The sequence below is a fragment of the Prionailurus viverrinus genome, chromosome B1 (genome assembly GCF_022837055.1).
Source record: "Prionailurus viverrinus isolate Anna chromosome B1, UM_Priviv_1.0, whole genome shotgun sequence".
Classification (NCBI taxonomy): domain Eukaryota; kingdom Metazoa; phylum Chordata; class Mammalia; order Carnivora; family Felidae; genus Prionailurus; species Prionailurus viverrinus.
Genome location: NC_062564.1, coordinates 30,968,662 through 30,986,724, shown reverse-complemented (window position 1 = coordinate 30,986,724; position 18,063 = coordinate 30,968,662). Strand labels below are relative to the sequence as shown.

At 44.4% G+C, this 18,063-nt stretch overlaps 1 protein-coding gene across 3 annotated transcripts in view; it reads left to right on the top strand.

Annotated features, from left to right (window-relative positions):
• FUT10 (fucosyltransferase 10) overlaps nucleotides 1–18,063 on the top strand; it is a 96,281-nt gene that overhangs the window by 50,888 nt on the left and 27,330 nt on the right. For all 3 annotated transcript variants that reach the window (XR_007151820.1, XR_007151821.1, XM_047857419.1), the window contains exon 4: nucleotides 16,885–17,720. Coding sequence is in view for 1 of the 3 variants with exons in the window: in XM_047857419.1 (XP_047713375.1) it covers nucleotides 16,885–17,720 (836 nt within the window). In the remaining 2 variants the exon portion in view is untranslated. The remainder of the gene's footprint in view (nucleotides 1–16,884; nucleotides 17,721–18,063) is intronic.

Genomic DNA, 18,063 nt, shown 5'->3' with positions numbered 1-18,063 from the left:
AGCTGAATTGCAAGGCATTGCTCTAACATGGCTTCTCTGAGGACGTGAGCTAATGTCTCATTTACATATGAAATAATTCATTAGCTGGATGTGAGCAAATGTCTTCACCTGTTGATGTTTAAGTAAACTGCAATCTGCCAGCTTTCTTTTTTGGGGGTGGATGAAATGCCTGGCATTTAACTGTGCCATAGAGTTTTCCGCATGAATTCTGAAGTACGATACTCTTATAAGCATGCAGGATTCCAAGGGCAGTATTGCCCCTTTTTAAAAAAACGTTATTTATTTTTGAAAGTTGGGGAGGGGTGGGGAGAGGGGCAGAGAGAGAGGGGTACAGAGGATCAAAGCAGGCTCTGCGCTGACAGCAGAGTGCCCGATGTGGGACTCAAACTCACGAACCATGAGATCATGACCTGGGCTAAAATTGGATGCTTAACCTACTGAGCCATTCAGGCACCCCTAAGGGCAGTATTTTCTAAGTAGCACTGGAGATGTCATGGCAATTTTGGAGTATGTTTGTGAGCCTTTACGTATTATACAAAGTTTGTAAGATTTTTTTTTATGCTTCTTTTCAGAGAGGTGTGTTGTTTTTTTCCTTTAATTTTTTGATGTTTACAAATTACACAAGGAATGCATAAATATATTCACAATGGCAAATTGTGAACAGTAAAGAAGCAAAAAATGAAATCTCACCTTTACTTTCTCAATCCCTGTCCCAGTCACATTAATGGCCTTCCTTCCAGAATTTTTATGTATAATTGAATTCAGCCTGTAGTTTTGAATGTTTTTTTTTTTTTCCTCTTAAACTGAAGCATACCATAGATATATATTGGTTTTGGTTTTTCCATTTAAACATATGTTTTAAATTTTGGGGGGGTTAGAATATATCAAGTTTACTTCATTATTTTTAAAGCTACGTTGATTCAGTAGTATGAAGGCATCTAAATGTATTTAATCATCCCCCTGTCCATGGCTATTTAAATTATTGCTGTTTTTTTGTCATGTTACTATAAACTTACTTGTATGCCTCTGTTCATATGTGCTATTATTTCTCTAAATATCTGAGAATGGAGTTGCTGTGTCAATGGATAAATTAAAATTTTGCTACATGCTGCCAGATTGGCCTCAAAAAAGCTGTACCATTACTCCTCAAAGTTTGAATTCTTTTTACATGTGAAAAATTTGAAACAAAGTAGAAATGGATAGTTAAATTTTGCAAGTTCAAACAGCAAATTGGGAATTTGCTCTGCTTTTAATAAAATCTGATTTATTGCTTACTTACACATTTGACTTGTATAAAAGTTCTCAGAAAAACTTGCCACTTGGGTATTGATTTATTGACCAGTTATAATCTTGTGGACTTTACATGAGCTCAGGATTAGAATGAATTTTAACGTTTTTCCATGACTGACTGATAAGATGTTTCCATCACAAACTCTAAGGAAGATGTGACCGGCGTGGGATGGCCAAGACGTGACCTTCACCCAAAGCGTCTTCCATACCGAAGCTTGGGTTAAGAGCCTAGTTCTTTAGCATTTCCTTAATATCTCCGTTTCCATTTTTATAACTCACTAATCCCTTCTCAAATCATTGACTCTGTCAAGAATTTTTTTTTTTGACAAGAATTAGTAACGCGATGGCAAAGTGTTGCTAAGACTTCACATTATTTTTTTATGAGGTGATAGTATCCCTGGTCCACCATGATGTATTATCATAAGTGTCTAAAATAAAACTGCTGCACTTGTCAGAGCACATGAGGCAGGTGAGTGTTGCTAAGATAATGTAGGGGTTTTCTCATCACTTCATTTTACCCACTTCTCCCCCACTCGATATGTCCTTTTATGTTTACAGAAACCCATTGACCTCATTGGGGGCAGATCAAGTCATGAAATCAAACAGCTAGGAATGTGAACGGCAATTCCTATTTTGCAATAGGACTGATAACATTTGCAGACGACACTTGTGTGAAATGAAGGGCTTTTGATGCTTTGATGTAATTGTAATGCTTTTTTAGAATTCTCAGTGGTTCCACAGCTGAGCTCTATCCCTTTGACCATACTCGCTGTTAGCACCCAGTTTCTACGTTTACTTCCTGCTCTTTCTCTACCTCTTATTGCCAAAGTAAGCCAAGGCCTGACTTCTGCAAAATAAGATCGGAATATGCATTTATTTATTGTCCAGATATCTTTGAGTACGTACTACGTCACAGGCATTGTGTTAGGTTCTCCAGGCAAAGATTAACAAGACATGGGTCCCTGCCTGTTGAGAGGCTAGATGGGCGCACGCGTAATGGCAGTTGAGGACACTGAATGCTGTGGTTCAGGTCCATACCCAAAGCCACAAGATACCTGAATAGGGAACAACCAACACGAGGAGGTAGGCAACTTGGGAAGCCCTTCCTGCAACAGAGTTCACCTCCTCGAAGTCCACTGGCAGTAACAATGTAGCCTGTTTCAGGAAAAGAGCAGGGAAAGGTGTCCTAAAACTGCTTCTCCATACACGAGCAGACAGACTTCCCAAATGTCGGGTCACAGACTAATGTCAACGCCATTCAAATGCATTAGGCTGTAAATATCAAAAAACCTGGCCGAAAGTGGTTTAGCAGTCAAGGCATTAATTTGCTAAATCGGCTGGAAATCTGGGGTAGGTAGGCCTGTTTTGTTCAGTAGTTCAGCGTGTCACAGATGACATGCTTCCACGCCCTCATTTTCCCACATGGTCATCGGACGGCTGTGGGAGCTTAAAGCTCTGTGACCTCACCTACCTGAGCACGTCCAGCAACCCCCAGACTTTGATGATAGCCCTCTCTGAGCCGCTCCTCATCTTGTACTTTGTTCCCCTGGGCCTGCTCGCTGGCTGGCTGGCTGCTCACACGCACTGCCGCCTTGGAGGGCAGCGGTAACTGAGCCCTGAAGCGAGGTGCCATGTCTACGGGGCTTCCCTTGTCAGGGCCTGAGTTTCTGAGGGAGTTTTCATTTCCAATTTTGAGGCCCGTTCTGTTCTCTGAGCCATTGTTTCTACAGGATAGGGTGTTTGGGGACCAATTTCATCCCTCTTTGAGTACGAACAATCAAGTATAAAGTAATATCAACGTAGGAGCTCCTGGGAGGGTCAGTTGGTTGTGTCTGACTCTTGATCTCAGCTCAGGTCTTGACCTCAGGGTTGTGAGTTCAAACCCCACATTGGGCTCTGTGCAGGGTGTGAAGCCTACTTAACGACAACAGCAACAATCTAATATCACTATAAATTCTTTTATTTTTCCCACTATATCAGTAGTGATTATACTCAAGTGTTGTAATAAGTATGTTCTTATTTGAATTGTTCATGCACTAAGACTCATACACATTAATGAACTCAAAGACCCCTAATGCTAAACATTGCTTTTCTTTGGGAATATGGGTGATGTTTCTTCATCTGTATGTGTGTATGTATATATGTATGTATTTATTTCGATCTCCCCTCCATCTATTTATTTATTTATTTTTGCACAGTAGAACTTCTTGTATTGAGCATGTGTTTTCTAGAAATTTGATAAAAAATTCAACTAAAATTAAAATGATAGGAAAACGTTTACGTCCTTTGTGCATTTACAGTCTTACTCTTGTTGACTGCCATAGGAGAGGTGGATCTTACCTGTTCAAAGTATTAAGCGTGCGCCTATAAACTATAATTTATACATCGTATTACTGAGGGTTCCTCGCGTGGACCTAAAATTCTTGACCGAGTTTGTGGCTGTTTTGTTGTTTCTGCAATGACACACGTGCATTAGGAAATCAAGCTGGGTGCCCCGTATGCATGATGAACTTTGGAGGGCAGAGCTTTCTTCACTGTTTCTCTCTTTGGGGAGAGAGAGAGAGAGACTCTAAGATGATTAAATGGACTGGGGCACTGGAGACTTTGAGAATAAGGAGAGTTTATTTCTCTAGGTCATAGCTTCCCACTAAGGTCAAATGTGGCCCAAGGGCTAAGTGGAATAAAATGATTTGGCAGTCCCATATCTACCAGGTGGTTTGGTCAAAGTACTCAGTTGTCCGGATCGTTGGTTTCAGAGGATGTAATTAGCTTGGAGATTGATTGCTGTCTTGAGGATTGACTTCTGTAAAATGTCCCTCCAGCAGAGAGTCTAAGCACAGACTCCTGGGCAGCGCGCACTGAAGTTTTAGTTGCTAGTGAAGACGTCAGCGGTAACAAGTTCTGTAGGAAGCGGTGCAGCCGACTTGGGAAGATAGCTGTTTCACGACCCACTTTACAGAGTTTAGTTTTTGTCCCACAACGTGGAACAGTCGGGAGAACACTGAAATGACTACATACATACACTAAATGGAATAGTCCTATGTGATTGTCAAAAAGAATTGGGCGCTAAATGGAACAACTCCGCCTTCACTGACCTGGAAATAACCACATGGTAGTTTCGTGGAAACTGCAGGTGCATGCGCTGTGTCTCACGTGTTTTCATTTCTGTGAAAAAATTTACTTCATTGTAGTTTTGTTGAATGTTTATTTATTTTTGAGAAAGAGCACAAGCGGAGGAAGGGCAGAGAGAGACACACACACAGAATCGGAAGCAGGCTCCAGGCTCCGAGCTGTCAGCCCAGAACCCGTGGGGATCGAACTCATGAGCCGTGAGATCACGACCTGAGCTGAAGTCGGACGCTCAACTGACTGAGCCACCAAGGTGCCCCCAAATTTACTTAATTCTAAAAAGCATTTTTCCCGTCCAAATTTAGCATCCCCGATATCACCGTGTATTTTATAGTTGCTAGCCTCCCTCCAGTCACTGTCGGCAACAGCAGGGAGGTAGTTGTGATGGTCCTCATGGCCATGAATGGGCCTGTCCTTCCAGTCTGCACGAAGGGAACTGCAGCCCTTTGATGTTTCAACAAACCATTCAAGGACCATTTGAGGAAAGAATATGGGTCAAGTTAATGCCTGAAAACGTTCTCTGACACCTGGTAATGCCAAGCAAGCATGGACACCAAAACTTGGGGATTGTGTCAGTCAGTGGTTTGGAAGGAAACCCCAGAGATGATGGTGCTGTGTGCTTTTAAGCAATGCTGTATCACTAACAGCCTTAATGGCACAGAGCAAAACATGGTAGAAAACATAGGACATCACATATTCAGAAATGATTCAAAGAGTTGGACTCTGAATCTGAAGACATTTTAGATGCTTTAACCAATTCAACTTTTATTTTTCTAAGTATTCACAAGAGTGATAAATGACAAAAATCTGTAAGCAAATCTAAAAGAGCTCTTCTAAGTATAAATAAAAATTCTAAGAAAGCATTAGATCATAGTTTAATTGCAAATACTTTTCTCAGTGACATAAAAAATTAATGGTCCGTCTTATAGTTTATTTTTCCTAGATTCAGTTAAATGTGCTATTTTCCCTTCCTCCCTCCTTTCCTTCCTTCCTTCTTCTTTCCTTCCATCTATGTATTCTTTAAAAAATGCAGAACATAAAAAGAAACTGTTAATAGAGGAAAGGGACCTGGGTTTCTGGTACACGGGAGAGGGAGACACTTTTCCTATATAATATTTTATTTTAGTCCTTATGAAAGCTATACATACTCCAAGTTTAAATAGCAAGTTTGTGTTAGCTTCTCAGGTTACTTAATGGTTTTTCAGTATTAGCCTTATCTACTGGCTGTATCTTGGAAACTACTGGCTATATCTTGGGTTGATCCTTTTATCCTCTCCTACTCAAAAACTCACCCTTCTTGTATCCACACCTTCCACTTATATTATCGTATTTGATAGATTAATATTCACTCTACATTTTTATGGCTATGCAAATGATACTCATAGATGAACCAGCTGGTTCACTGTTTACTTATTTGCCCTGAGTTGATAATGGAGTCTTATTTATTTTTTTAAATTGCTTTGGTTTTTTTTTTTTTTTTTTTTTTTTTCCTGTACTTATAAGCAGTTAAGCCCCAAACTCTTTGACCAGTCAGAAATAATCATTCCATTCTTTCTCCTGCCAGGGCTGTTTGCATTTCTGTTCTTCTAGTTTGAACTTCAGCTAATGGCTTAACATTTACATTCATAATCATAAGATCCCTGGAGCTTATTTTCTTCATCTGTGAAGCCCCAGAGTTCCCAGTTTAATGCTTTCCAAATAGTAGAACTCAGTAAAACCTTGCTTTTTAGGGGTGCTGCTCTGAGTCAGTGGCGCTGCCTCCTGTCTCCAGGTGTGTTGGCTGCAATAGAATCAGAACGTGAGACGTAGAAACCCCCACATGTGGCTTTTTAATAACGAAGAATAAATTCTTTGCGTGCCTTGAGAGATATCACAAACCCTAATGCAGGGTCATGTAGCCTTGCCATGAAAGTGGCAAGCAGGGGTTTAGCAGAACATTCTAGAACTCTCTGAAGTGGCTTTGCCAATAAGCCCTGGGCGACATTTCAGCTCCTGTCTCCTAGGGGGCAGGGGGGTGGATAGTGCCTTAAGCTGCCCTGCAAACTGTCAGTCCTGCTCTGGTTTCTTCTTCATCTTCTCACTCGTTCTAATTGTTACCATGGAAGAAATGAAATCCCTTTCGAGATTAGGCTCAGACGCTGTCAGAGGTACCTTAATGTGCTTGTGAAGCTTATTGCAGACAGCGGTTGCGGGGAGGTAGCAACTGCAGTAGTTATCTCAAACACTGGAAGTTGTTTGAGTTTCATGAAGCAAATGATTTAATCCCATGCAGGAAACGACGACACACTCAGTGATGCCATTGTGAGTTTCGCTGCCGCTGAGGCGTTTAGCAATAGGGTGATTTATGAGCCACGGCTGTCTGCCTTGGTTGTGTTTCGCCCATCGTTTCACAAGCCTTAACATCTTGTAGCCACAGAGGTGTTCACTTCCGACGGGTAAAAGGTTCCATAGTAAAATTTTTCGCAGCAAGAAAGTCTTCATCTTTTTCTTACGTTAAATGTCAAGAAACACAGTTGAAGGGGAAAAACGAACACCCAAACACCCAAGTGGAGAGGATTTGTAGTTTGTGATAAAACTTCTGTTCTCCGTAGTTACCTGGGTCATCAGCGTTCTGTGTATTTGTGTTCGCAGCTCAAAGAGGCATTTACAACACAGCACCTGCACCAGGACTGGGCTTCCCCGTGTCAAGCAGTTGGATGGTTCCTTTTGTACGGGGGGGGGGGGGGGGGGGGGGCTCATTCTCTGATTTTATGTTTTCCCTCCTTAAATAGGAGGCTTGTGTTTTTTCTCCTTCCCCACTCTCACCAGATGGACTAAGAGGGACATAAACACAAAGGGGGACATAAAACCCTGGGATGGTGATAACAAGGGGATAAGAATTGTGAAGAAATAGTATTTTTAGGAAAATCGAGGAGTAAGCGAGTAAGAAACAATCTGCAACAGAAGTTGGAATAATAAATTGCAGTCAGATGGAGGTCTCAAGGTTTTTTATTTTTTAATGCTTATTTGTTTGTGAAAGAGAGAGAGAGAGAGAGAGAGAGACAGAGCGTGAGCAGGCGAGGGGCGGAGAGAGAGAGGGAGACATGGACTCTGAAGCAGGCTCCAGGCTCTGAGCTGTCAGCACAGGGCCCGACGCGGGGCTTGATCTCACCGACCATGAGATCGTGACCTGAGCCAAAGTCAGATGCCCAACCGACTGAGCCACCCAGGTGCCTTGGAAGTCTCAGGGTTTTGAAATGGGCTTCTGTATTAATCGTCGTCTGATAGGTGTTCTAGGTGTTTCAAACAATGGGATTTATTATGGGAATTGGTTGGTTACAAAGGCTTGGAAGGGTTGGTGGAGCAAAACAACGTAAGGGAAGTTACGCGGAACAAGTAATGGGAAACAGCTACCATCCGTGGGCTGGAGAAGCATGGCAGGGAGATTGGTTGACCCAGAATACAGGACAGCTGGCCTCCAAGGTTCCGCTGTTGGAGGTGAGCAGGAACCTGTGCGCTGGCACTGAAAGGTCATTGCCACTGCCGCTGGGGCTGTCACCACAGTCTTGGTGGCTGGTGTCTCCACTGCAGCTGATACGATCACAATCCCAGGTGCTGCTGCTCTCTCTGCTAGGGGAGAAGCCTGTAGAAGAGGCTCCTTGCCCTTCCACTTCTCAGCCTCCCTACAGCGCTCCCATTGGCAGGACCCAAATGTAGGCAGGGGGTCCTGAGAAATGAAGTCTGCAGGGTCTCTCCCTTCAGTGCGGAGCACAACACACAAAGATCGGAATGGAGCTGAGAAGCCAGCAAGCCGGTGACTAACACCACCTCCTTTTAGAAAAAAGAGCTCCAGGCCCTCTGTGCCCTCCGTGAACCCACTTGCAGCCGAGAGTGCTGTAATCTTGGGCCAAACCCATGGTAATACTAAGCCCAGTATTTGAATTCTCGAAGGAATGTGTGTTCTGTTGGGGGACATTGGTGTGTCTGGAAGAAAGTAGTCTCCAGGAGAGAGAAGGTCTCTACTTTAGATTCTCTGCTTTCGTGATGGATTTATGTAAAGCATTGACTCCTGGATCCATTTTGGTGGAAATTGTCTGCAAAATAAAAGGGCAAAATCTTCCATGTGCGTGTTCTGTTCTCCATAGGAATTTGTAATCGATATTATTTCAAGTCACTCCGGGAAAAAAAAAAAAGCGCACATAAAAAGCAACTTTATCTGGTCACATATAGCGTCGGCCTGGCATGAGAAAGCCGGAGGATTGAGTGGATCTCTCGGCCGCAAGCTCGGGCTGGCAACCCTTCTGTACGGGCTGGAGCTGTGTGTTGGCGTTAAGATTTCAAATGCCCGTGACTCGGAGTTCTCTGTAGGTTTATGCGTGGCTCATTGGAGTCAGCGTGCCATGTACCAAAGATTACGATTCACCCAATTCTGTGCACCTGAGATGTACTTTAAAAGGAAAAAACCGGGGTGCCTCGGTGGCTCAGTCAGTTAAGTGTCCACCTCTTGATTTCAGTTCAGGTCATGGTTTCGCAGTTCATGAGATCGAGCCCCGAGTTGGGCTGTGCACTGACGGCACAGAGCTTGCTTGGGATTCTCTCTCCCTCTCTCCCTGCCTCCCCTCCTCAAGTAAATAAACAAACAAATAAATAAATAAATAAAAGGGAAAAGGCAAAGGAAGGGTTATACTCAAAGGTAGAGCACCTAGCTTACTCTAAGAGGCTCAAACCAACCTTGGTGGTGATGTAATGGAGACAAGACACGAAAAGGGACTGGGCTTTAGGGGAAGATGGCTAGTTTAGTCAGGGCATGGTCATTGGTGATTTTCTCTGGGCTATCCAAGTAGATATTTCTAGCATGCTATTAGATAATCTGGTTGGAGCTCAGGGGAGCAGTCTGAATAGAGTATAAACGTAGGATCTATCAGTAAATAGGTTTAGTTAAAACCTGAGTAGGGTTGGGAAACAGACATGTTGGCATATTTTAGACTAAATCATTGAAGAGGATTCATTATGGGAGAATGTGGTAGAAGGAAATAGTCATCCCCCCGTTCCTCCTCCTGCCCAATCATATTAGATGTCATTGTCCAGAGGTTTAAAATCTGAATTTGTGTCCTTGGTTTAAGTAATCACACACCGTACATCAGGCCCCTGTTATACCAGAGCATGAATTCTAACCTGGAAGCAACTGTGCTGGGGGACGATGATTGACAACTTAAATCTGGACAATGGAGCTTTTGGACTCGGCCCAGAGGGGTCAACTCTAGGTTTCTCCAGCTGTGCTCCTTCATACAGGGTGAGGAGTCCATGGGCTAAGGTCACATGCCCACCTGTGGCCATAGAGCCCGTGCCTCCCCCTTAGACGTCACACTCCAAATACCAGGATCCCAGAATTCCCTGCCCCAATGGCCAACGTGGAGCTCACTTCCAAAGCCCTCAGTGGCCACTTCTCTGTTGCAGGTATGCATCCCTGGGCTTCAAGATTGGTGAAGGGGTGACTACAAAGGTGTGGAATGTAAAAGAAAATTTTACACTGGATACTTGTTAAGCTAGATTTTATCCGAACTGCTCTAGTAGAGGAGAGAGACTTCAGTATAGAACTGAGCTCAATTCTGGGGCGTCTGGGTGGCTCAGTCCATTAAATGTCCGACTGTGACTCAGGTCATGATCTCATGGTTCATGAGTTTGCACCCTGCGTTGGACTCTGTGTTATCAGCTCAGGGCCTGGAGCCTGCTTCCGATTCTGTGTCTCCCTCTGTCTCTGCCCCTGCTCTGCTCATGCTCTGTCTCTCTCTGTCTCAAAAAAATTAAAAAACATTAAAAAAAAAAAAAGAACTGAGCTCAACTCTGAATACAACAAAGACTGTTGGGGATGTCTAGCCAACAAGCAGGGTGAGGCAGTCAGTGTGTGGAAGGTTACTAAGAGGACAGCCGGGGTAGGAAGATGTTTGCTAAACTGGCTTCAGGATTCATGTTGGAGGCAGGTCAAGGACTTAGACATCAGTTGTGGGGGATGAGGGACTTGGTTAAATATCAAGGGTGAGGAGGGGATTATCACCAAACCAACACGGCAGGATTCTTTGCCGAATCTGGGCTCTGGAGGCCGAGGGCAGGGCAGCCGGCCAAGGTTGTGACATAGTGAGAAGAGGGCTCAGAAGAGCCTGATTAAATTTGGTCAGAGAGGGAGTTTTTGTCAGGACAGAGCTTGGACTTACAGGTTCAGGTGTCCATGTCTGTGTCACAGGGCCCCTCATGGTGTGGCTCAGAGCCAGGGGCAGAAGGAAAAGGGGCCAGGCACCCTGGCGTTCCGGCTTGGAACCCTGAGGAATCTGAGAGGTCTCAGTTTGAACCTGACTGCCCAGCCACCGATTCTTTTGCAAGAGTCTAAAAGGCTGATGCCTGAAGGGATGGGGCAGAGATTGTCTGATGGGGACTCTCAGCTGAGCAACTCAGGAACTTCTGGAGGCACCTGGACAGTGGGGGTGGGAAGGGACAAGACCCAGGACAGGCCACGAGGGAGCCCCCCACCTCCCACCAAAGAGGCAGGGAAAATGGCGTCTCGCCTGGGGTGGTGCTGACTGAGTGGAAGGGAAGGCCTGAGGGGTTAGGTGAGGCTGTCTGTGAGCCAGGGAGAACCTTTCCCTTCTCTTTTCACCCTGTGCCAGGCCCCAGTGAGAATCACGGCCTGTGGTAGAAAACGGTGTCGATTTTGAATACATGTTCTCCACATTTGGTGTGAATTGTGACTTTGCGCATTAAAAAATACATATATCCATGAATGGGGGCGCCTGGATGGCTCAGTCGGTTGAGCGTCCGACTTTGGCTCAGGTCACGATCTGATGGCTCATGGGTTCGTGCCCCACATCGGGCTCTGTGCTGACAGCTCTGAGTCTGGAGCCTGCTTCGGATTCTGTGTCTCCCTCTCTCTGCCCCTCCTCCACTCAACTCTCTTTCTGTCTCTTCCTCAAAAATAAACATTACAATTTCTTTTTAAATCTTAAAAGAAAATCCAGGAATATATATATGTTAAGGTGGAAGGATAAAAGATCCAACACTCAGAATGATTTACAGGTGCTGAATGTTTAGGCATATGGTACTCCAGACCCCGTTTTTACTCTTGCCTCAGGCTCTGCACCACCAGGAAGGGGCTGCAAAGTTGCTGACTGGCCTAGAGCACAGGTCCAGTTAGGGGGTGTGAGAAGTTTCCAGGCCCAGGGGCAGATGGACAGATGCCTGATTGAACACGTGCAATTGAGAGAGGGGTACACGACATAGAATCGATAAGGGGCAGGTAGGACTCATGAAGAGGGGGAGAAGATGGGTCTAGAAGCTAGTGCGGGAGTGCTTGGAGTCCAGTGGCCTGCCCACACACCCCGACTGGGCTGGAACCAGGCCATCTGCAGAGGTGCATGTATGGCACCCCTCCTGCCTTTAGTTAGAATTTAGCCTGGGGTGATCGGGGTCTTTCCCAGGTACCAGCACCATTCTTTCACATTAAAATTTTTTTTTTTTTTTTACTGTTTATTTATTTTTGAGAGAGAGACAGAGCATGAACACCGGCGGAGGGTGGGGGTAGCACAGAGAGAGAGGAAGACACAGAATCCGAAGCAGGCTCCAGGCTCTGAGCTGTCAGCACAGAGCCTGACGTGGGGCTGGAACCCATGAGCCATGAGATCGTGACCTGAGCCCAAGTTAGATGCTCAACCAACTGAGCCACCCAGGTGCCCCGCTTTCACATTTGGAGTTAGCCCTCAGAACCTTAGAGAAAATACATGACCTGATGGGGTTGTGTGGGTAAGTCAAGAAAGTTCACGTGAAACAGCTTTAAAAATAGCAACAAACTACGCAAATTCTGGGTGGTAATATGTGGCCTAAATTGTTTTTCCCCAAGAGCTTTCCTATATTGAGGTATTCTTTGTGGGGCACACAGTTTTATGTTAGAGTTGTCTTTAAAAGCAGGGATTACTAGGGTGCCTGGGTGGCTCAGTCGGTTAAATGTCCGACTTTGGCTCAGGTCATGATCTCACGGTTGGTGAATTCGAGCCCTGCTTCAGGTTCTGTGCTGACAGCTCGGAGCCTGGAGCCTGCTTCGAATTCTGTGTCTCCCTCCCTCTCTCTCTGCCCCTCCCCTCCACACACTCTGTCTCTCAAAAATGAATAAACGTAAAAAAACTTTAAAAGAAAATAAAATCAGGGATTACTTCTGAAGGACATTTTGAGGGGGCACTTTTCTTTTCCTAAATAAGGTATCTGTTCTCCCCGAGCAAGCTGGGTTTAAGCCGGGTAATGTTTTGGTGAGGGTACCTGGGAGCACCACGAGCAAATCGTTCAAAAGAATCAAGCATTGTAGTGGGGCCACTGATCTTTCCGGTCCTTTAGCATTAGCCAGTCGGGAAATTCTGCTCCCCACTAGAGGTTTCAGCTCCAGATAAATGATTCAAACTTCGTTAGTAGAGTGCAGCTAATAATACGTGTTGCCTTCTGTTTTCACCAGTCTGGGTAGGAATAACAAAAAAAGAGTTTGTGTGCTTGCAGAAGGAAAGGAGCACATAAACATATCATAAAGTATAGTCGGTCTTCTGCTTGTCTGCCACTCCAAATTCAGCCTCCGCAGTTAGCAATCTGGCACCATTTGCCAGCATTAATTTGATTCCATTTGTATTCCAAGTCGCAATTCCCTTTACAGTGCACTTTAGTGCTTAAGATCTATTTGTCAGCTGTTATTTAAGGGAGCGAATAAATTTTTCAGTATGCAGTAAACGCAAAATAACCCAGAGAAGTGAAAGTTTGAAGCCGAAGTTGTTAAATGGGAGAGCCAGTGAAGAGGACTGTGTAAAACTAGTGAGCTAATGGCAGGCAAGTTAGTCACGTTTTTATGGATTTGCCATAGTTGAATTGACTTTGATTTCTTTAAATGTTCCAACTCTTGGGGCGCCTGGGTGGCTCAGTTGGTTAAGCATCTGACTCTTGATTTCTGCTCAGGTCACTATCTCACAGTTCGTGGGTTTAAGCCCTGAGTAGGGCTCTGTGTTGACAGTGTGGATCCTGCTTGGGATTCTCTCTCTCTCTCTCTCTCTCTCTCTCTCTCTCTGCCCCTCTCCTGTTCACACACTCTGTCTCTCTCTCTCTCTCAAAATAAATAAATAAACTTAAAAAAATAAGGAATGTTCCAACTCTTGTTATAGTGGGTATTGCCCTAGAGTTGGAGAGAAGTAAGGAACTCAGTTGTTTCCTGAGCCACCTATAGAAATTGTTCAGTATCATCATTCATATTCTATAAATTTTTTTATGTTTATTTCTGAGACAGAGACTGAGCATGAGTGGGGGAGGGGCAGAGGGAGAGGGAGACACAGAACCAGAAGCAGGCTCCAGGCTCTGAGCTGTCAGCACAGAGCCCGACGCAGGGCTTGAACTCACAAACCGTGAGATCATGACCTGAACCGAAGTTGGACTTTCAACCGACTGAGCCACCCAGGCGCCCTATCATTCATATTCTAGACCATGATATCCTCAGTGAAATACGGTGGACCCTTGAACAATGCAGGTGTTAGGGGCACCACACCCCACACAGTCGAAAAATCTGCATCTAACTTTGGAACCCCCAAAACTTAACTACTACTAATAGCCTGCTGTTCGCTGGAAGCCTGACAGATAATATGAACAGTCAGTTAACACATATTTTGTATATTATACGTATCATATACTGTATTTTTACAATAAAGTTAGCCAGAAAAAAAGAAAATGGTTATTAAGAAAAACATAAAAGAAAATACATTCACACTATTATACTGTGTTTGTTGGAAACAAATCCACAGGTAAGTGGACCCACAAAGTTCAGGTCTGTGTTGTTCCAGGATCAGCTATAGTTTAGGGCTTTTATGGTTCTTATTTCAGTCTTTTTGAGTGTTGACCATCTGAAGCTGTAGGTTTAGGGAAGGAGCTTACTGGGCAAAATGCCATCTTTTTAAAAATCTTCCCCAGAGAATTTTAGTGTGGAAGAATCTGATTAAAAGCCTACTTTAATATGATTTTGTGTGTGTCTGTTGTGTATGTGTTTTAGGGAAGTAGCTAGGAAATACTTTTTAAGGTAAAAAATAATGGGAAATGTTTCTGGAAAGTTCGGTCCCTTTAACTTTCCTCTCTGTTAAAAAGGTATTCCTGCACTTTTAAAGATGGCGTCACTCCTACAAACTAAACAATTCAGATGGATGTCCTAGAACCTCACACTCTCGTTTTTCAAAAGCCGTGTTCTTTTTTAGAGCAGGAACATACATGGATGTATCTTGCTTAGATTCCGCAGGCTTGTTTTACTACTAAAGATTGCATATGCACAGAACCCCGTGCTCTTCTCCCCTTCCTTCCTTTATCAGGGTTCCAGTAGAACTTGGCTACCGAGCCGGCAAGCCCTCGTTACAGTGAATGAATGTCAAGCCCTCCCAGTTACAGTGAATGAAGGGTTCATAATTGCTACCAGTCTCAAGTCCCATTCATGTTATGAATACAATCTGAGTGGACCTAGAAACTGGCCACAGAAAGATCTAGACAGAGCTGTTTTTGGTGCCTGTTTACCCTTAACTGATGTGGACGAGCAGAGATGATGCTCAGGCCATCTCCATTCTCTGGAGCACAGGAGGCAGGCGTTGTGTCCTGCTGCTGTCCTGTCCTTTGGATCTTTGCCGTGGCACAGCCAGGGCGAGGCAAATAAAGAGTCACCTGCATGCCATATAGCAGCAGCCTCCAGCCACTACTGGCACCAGCCACTCACTCAAGACACCTGTGCCTGCCCCCCTCCTGAGTTAAGTGTGGACCCACTTCTGTTCTAATCATACGCCACCAATCTTAATCTTGTATCTTGATCACTGTCTCTGACTCCTGTGGATTGGACTCCAATTCTTCTCTCCCAAACAGCCTTGATTCCTGTTATGCCTTCAGCGGAAACTTCATGCTCTAACTCAAGTTCCTGGGTTCCTGGTCCTGTTGGTGATCAGTTGACCAGCAACCACTTCATGTGCGAATGGCCTTTCTTCTCAAATTCTCTACTCTTTCACATCTTCAAGTTTGTCTGTTAACTTTTGCTGACCACCTAACTCTACGTGTCATTAAGTTCCCGGTGTGTATGTAGGTGAGCATTCTTTTTTGTTTTTTAACGTTTATTTATTAATTTTGAGAGACAGAGAGACAGAGTGTGACAGGGGAGGGGAGGGGCAGAGAGAGAGAGAGAGAGAGAGGGAGACACAGAATCCGAAGCAGGCTCCAGGCTCTGAGCTGTCAGCACAGAGCCCGACGCGGGGCTCGAACTCACAGACTATGAGATCGTGACCTGAGCCGAAGTCAGACACTTAACCGACTGAGCCACCCAGGCGCCCCAATCTTACTTGATCTTTAATTGTTTACAAGCATTTTGTGATTAAATGACTTCTCCTTGCTGTAGTGTTGGCACCAAAGAGTATATATTTATTTGAGAGAGTGTGTACCAGCATTAAACAATTAATTTTTATGAATTCTACTAGAGAATATGTTTTGTTCCTCTGGAAGCATTTATTTGGGCTTCTTTTTTCCCTGCAGATAGTTTTTTGTTTTTTTTTTTGCCATTTCCTTACATTTAAAAACTCAAATCAGGGGCCACAAAATCATCAGTGTCAGGAACACTTTAGAAATTCTGTTACATATTGTGGTATTGTCTTAATCCTTTCTCGGTTATAGAAATAACTTCTTCCTGATTGAGTCTCCATCCACAATGTCAGGAAACAACTGCTTACCACATCCATCACTTCTGTCTGCACAGAATCGTGTTTCAAAGGTTTCCCAATTAATCCTGTGGAAGTTAGAATCACTCATAATTATAATCCTGTTATGCCTTCTTTATTTCTTGATGTGCTTGTTAATTAACGTCCGTCCTGCAGCGGTCTGTAGCATGGTGCTATTATTGGCTGTTTTGTCTTTAAAAGCCTCTTTTCTACCATTTTGACTAAGATCGATTCACTGCACTTTGTTGAAATCGATCATTTTGGATCAAAAAAAAATCTATACCATATATTCATTCTGGCTACTTTTGCATGATTTCACTTTTTTTCAGTCCATCAATGCCAAGCTGGTTGCTTACCCCTTTTTGGCTTCCTTTCTCTTGCTCTTTTCTTTTTTAAGAACTCTCTATCTCTTTCTTTCTCCCATCCTCTCTGAGACAACACCTCTGGGGAGAAAAGCCAATTGGCGGAGGCAGCAGAATAAATTCTCATTTCGGAACCAGGCTAGACACTAGTCCCATTTCTCTTTTTATAAAATCAGGAAGAGGGTCCCTCTGCTTGGTGATCCTCCCCCTGAACAGTCTCTAGGGTGACAGCGTCATGATGGACTGCGAGGCACTTTGCAAGCACTGTAGTGTCCTTCGTTATAGCCTCAAACTCCTCTGTATTCTAATCTCACCAGGTGGACTCCAGACGAGCACTAAAATTCTTGCGCACATACTAACGTTTTCTTTTCTTCTTCCAGGCACTGACTTTAACATAGATAGCTTACCTCTGCCTCGGAAGGCCCATCACGACTGGGCCCTTTTTCACGAAGAGTCTCCGAAAAATAATTACAAGCTCTTTCACAAGCCAGTCATCACCTTGTTCAACTACACTGCCACCTTCAGCCGACATTCCCACTTGCCACTGACCACCCAGTACTTGGAGGGCGTAGAAGTCCTGAAGTCACTCAGATACCTGGTCCCTTTGCGGTCCAAGAACATCCTTCGAAGAAGACTTGCTCCACTGGTGTATGTCCAGTCAGACTGTGACCCACCATCAGACAGGGACAGCTATGTTCGAGAACTGATGACTCACGTTGAGGTGGATTCCTACGGTGAGTGTTTACGAAACAAGGATCTCCCTCCGCAGCTAAAAAATCCAGCTTCCATGGATGCTGATGGCTTTTATAGGATCATTGCACAGTATAAGTTTATCCTTGCCTTCGAGAATGCGGTGTGTGACGACTACATCACTGAGAAGTTCTGGAGACCTCTGAAACTGGGGGTGGTCCCTGTGTATTATGGGTCCCCCAGCATTGCTGACTGGCTCCCAAGTAATAGAAGTGCTATTCTCGTGTCTGAATTTGCTCACCCTAGAGAACTGGCAAGTTACATCAGACAACTGGATCACGACGACAGACTGTACGAGGCCTACATAGAATGGAAGCTGAAGGGTGAGGTCTCAAATCAGCGACTTCTCACAGCACTCAAGGAACGGAAGTGGGGAGTACAAGATGTCCACCAGGACAACTACATCGATGCATTTGAGTGCATGGTGTGCAGCAAGGTGTGGGATAATATCCGGCTTCAGGAGAAGGTGAGAGAATCAAGGTTTGGCAAAGAGGCTCTAGGAGAGCCATCTTGATGGCTTCTGACATTTTGCATCCTTTTTTAAAAAAAAGTTATTATTATTATTATTATGTTTTAAAGTTTATTTATTTTGAGAGAGAGAAGGAGGGGCAGAGAGAGAGGGAAAGAGAAGAGAATCCCAAGCAGGCTCTGTACTGTCAGCACAGAGCCCGACACGGCACTCAAACTCAACAAACCACTAGATGGTGACCTGAGCCAAACCCAAGAGTCAGATGCTTAACAGACTGAGCCACCCAGGCGCTCCGCCATTTTGTATCCTTCTGTAGCGGCCCCTTCGTACTCCTCTTCAT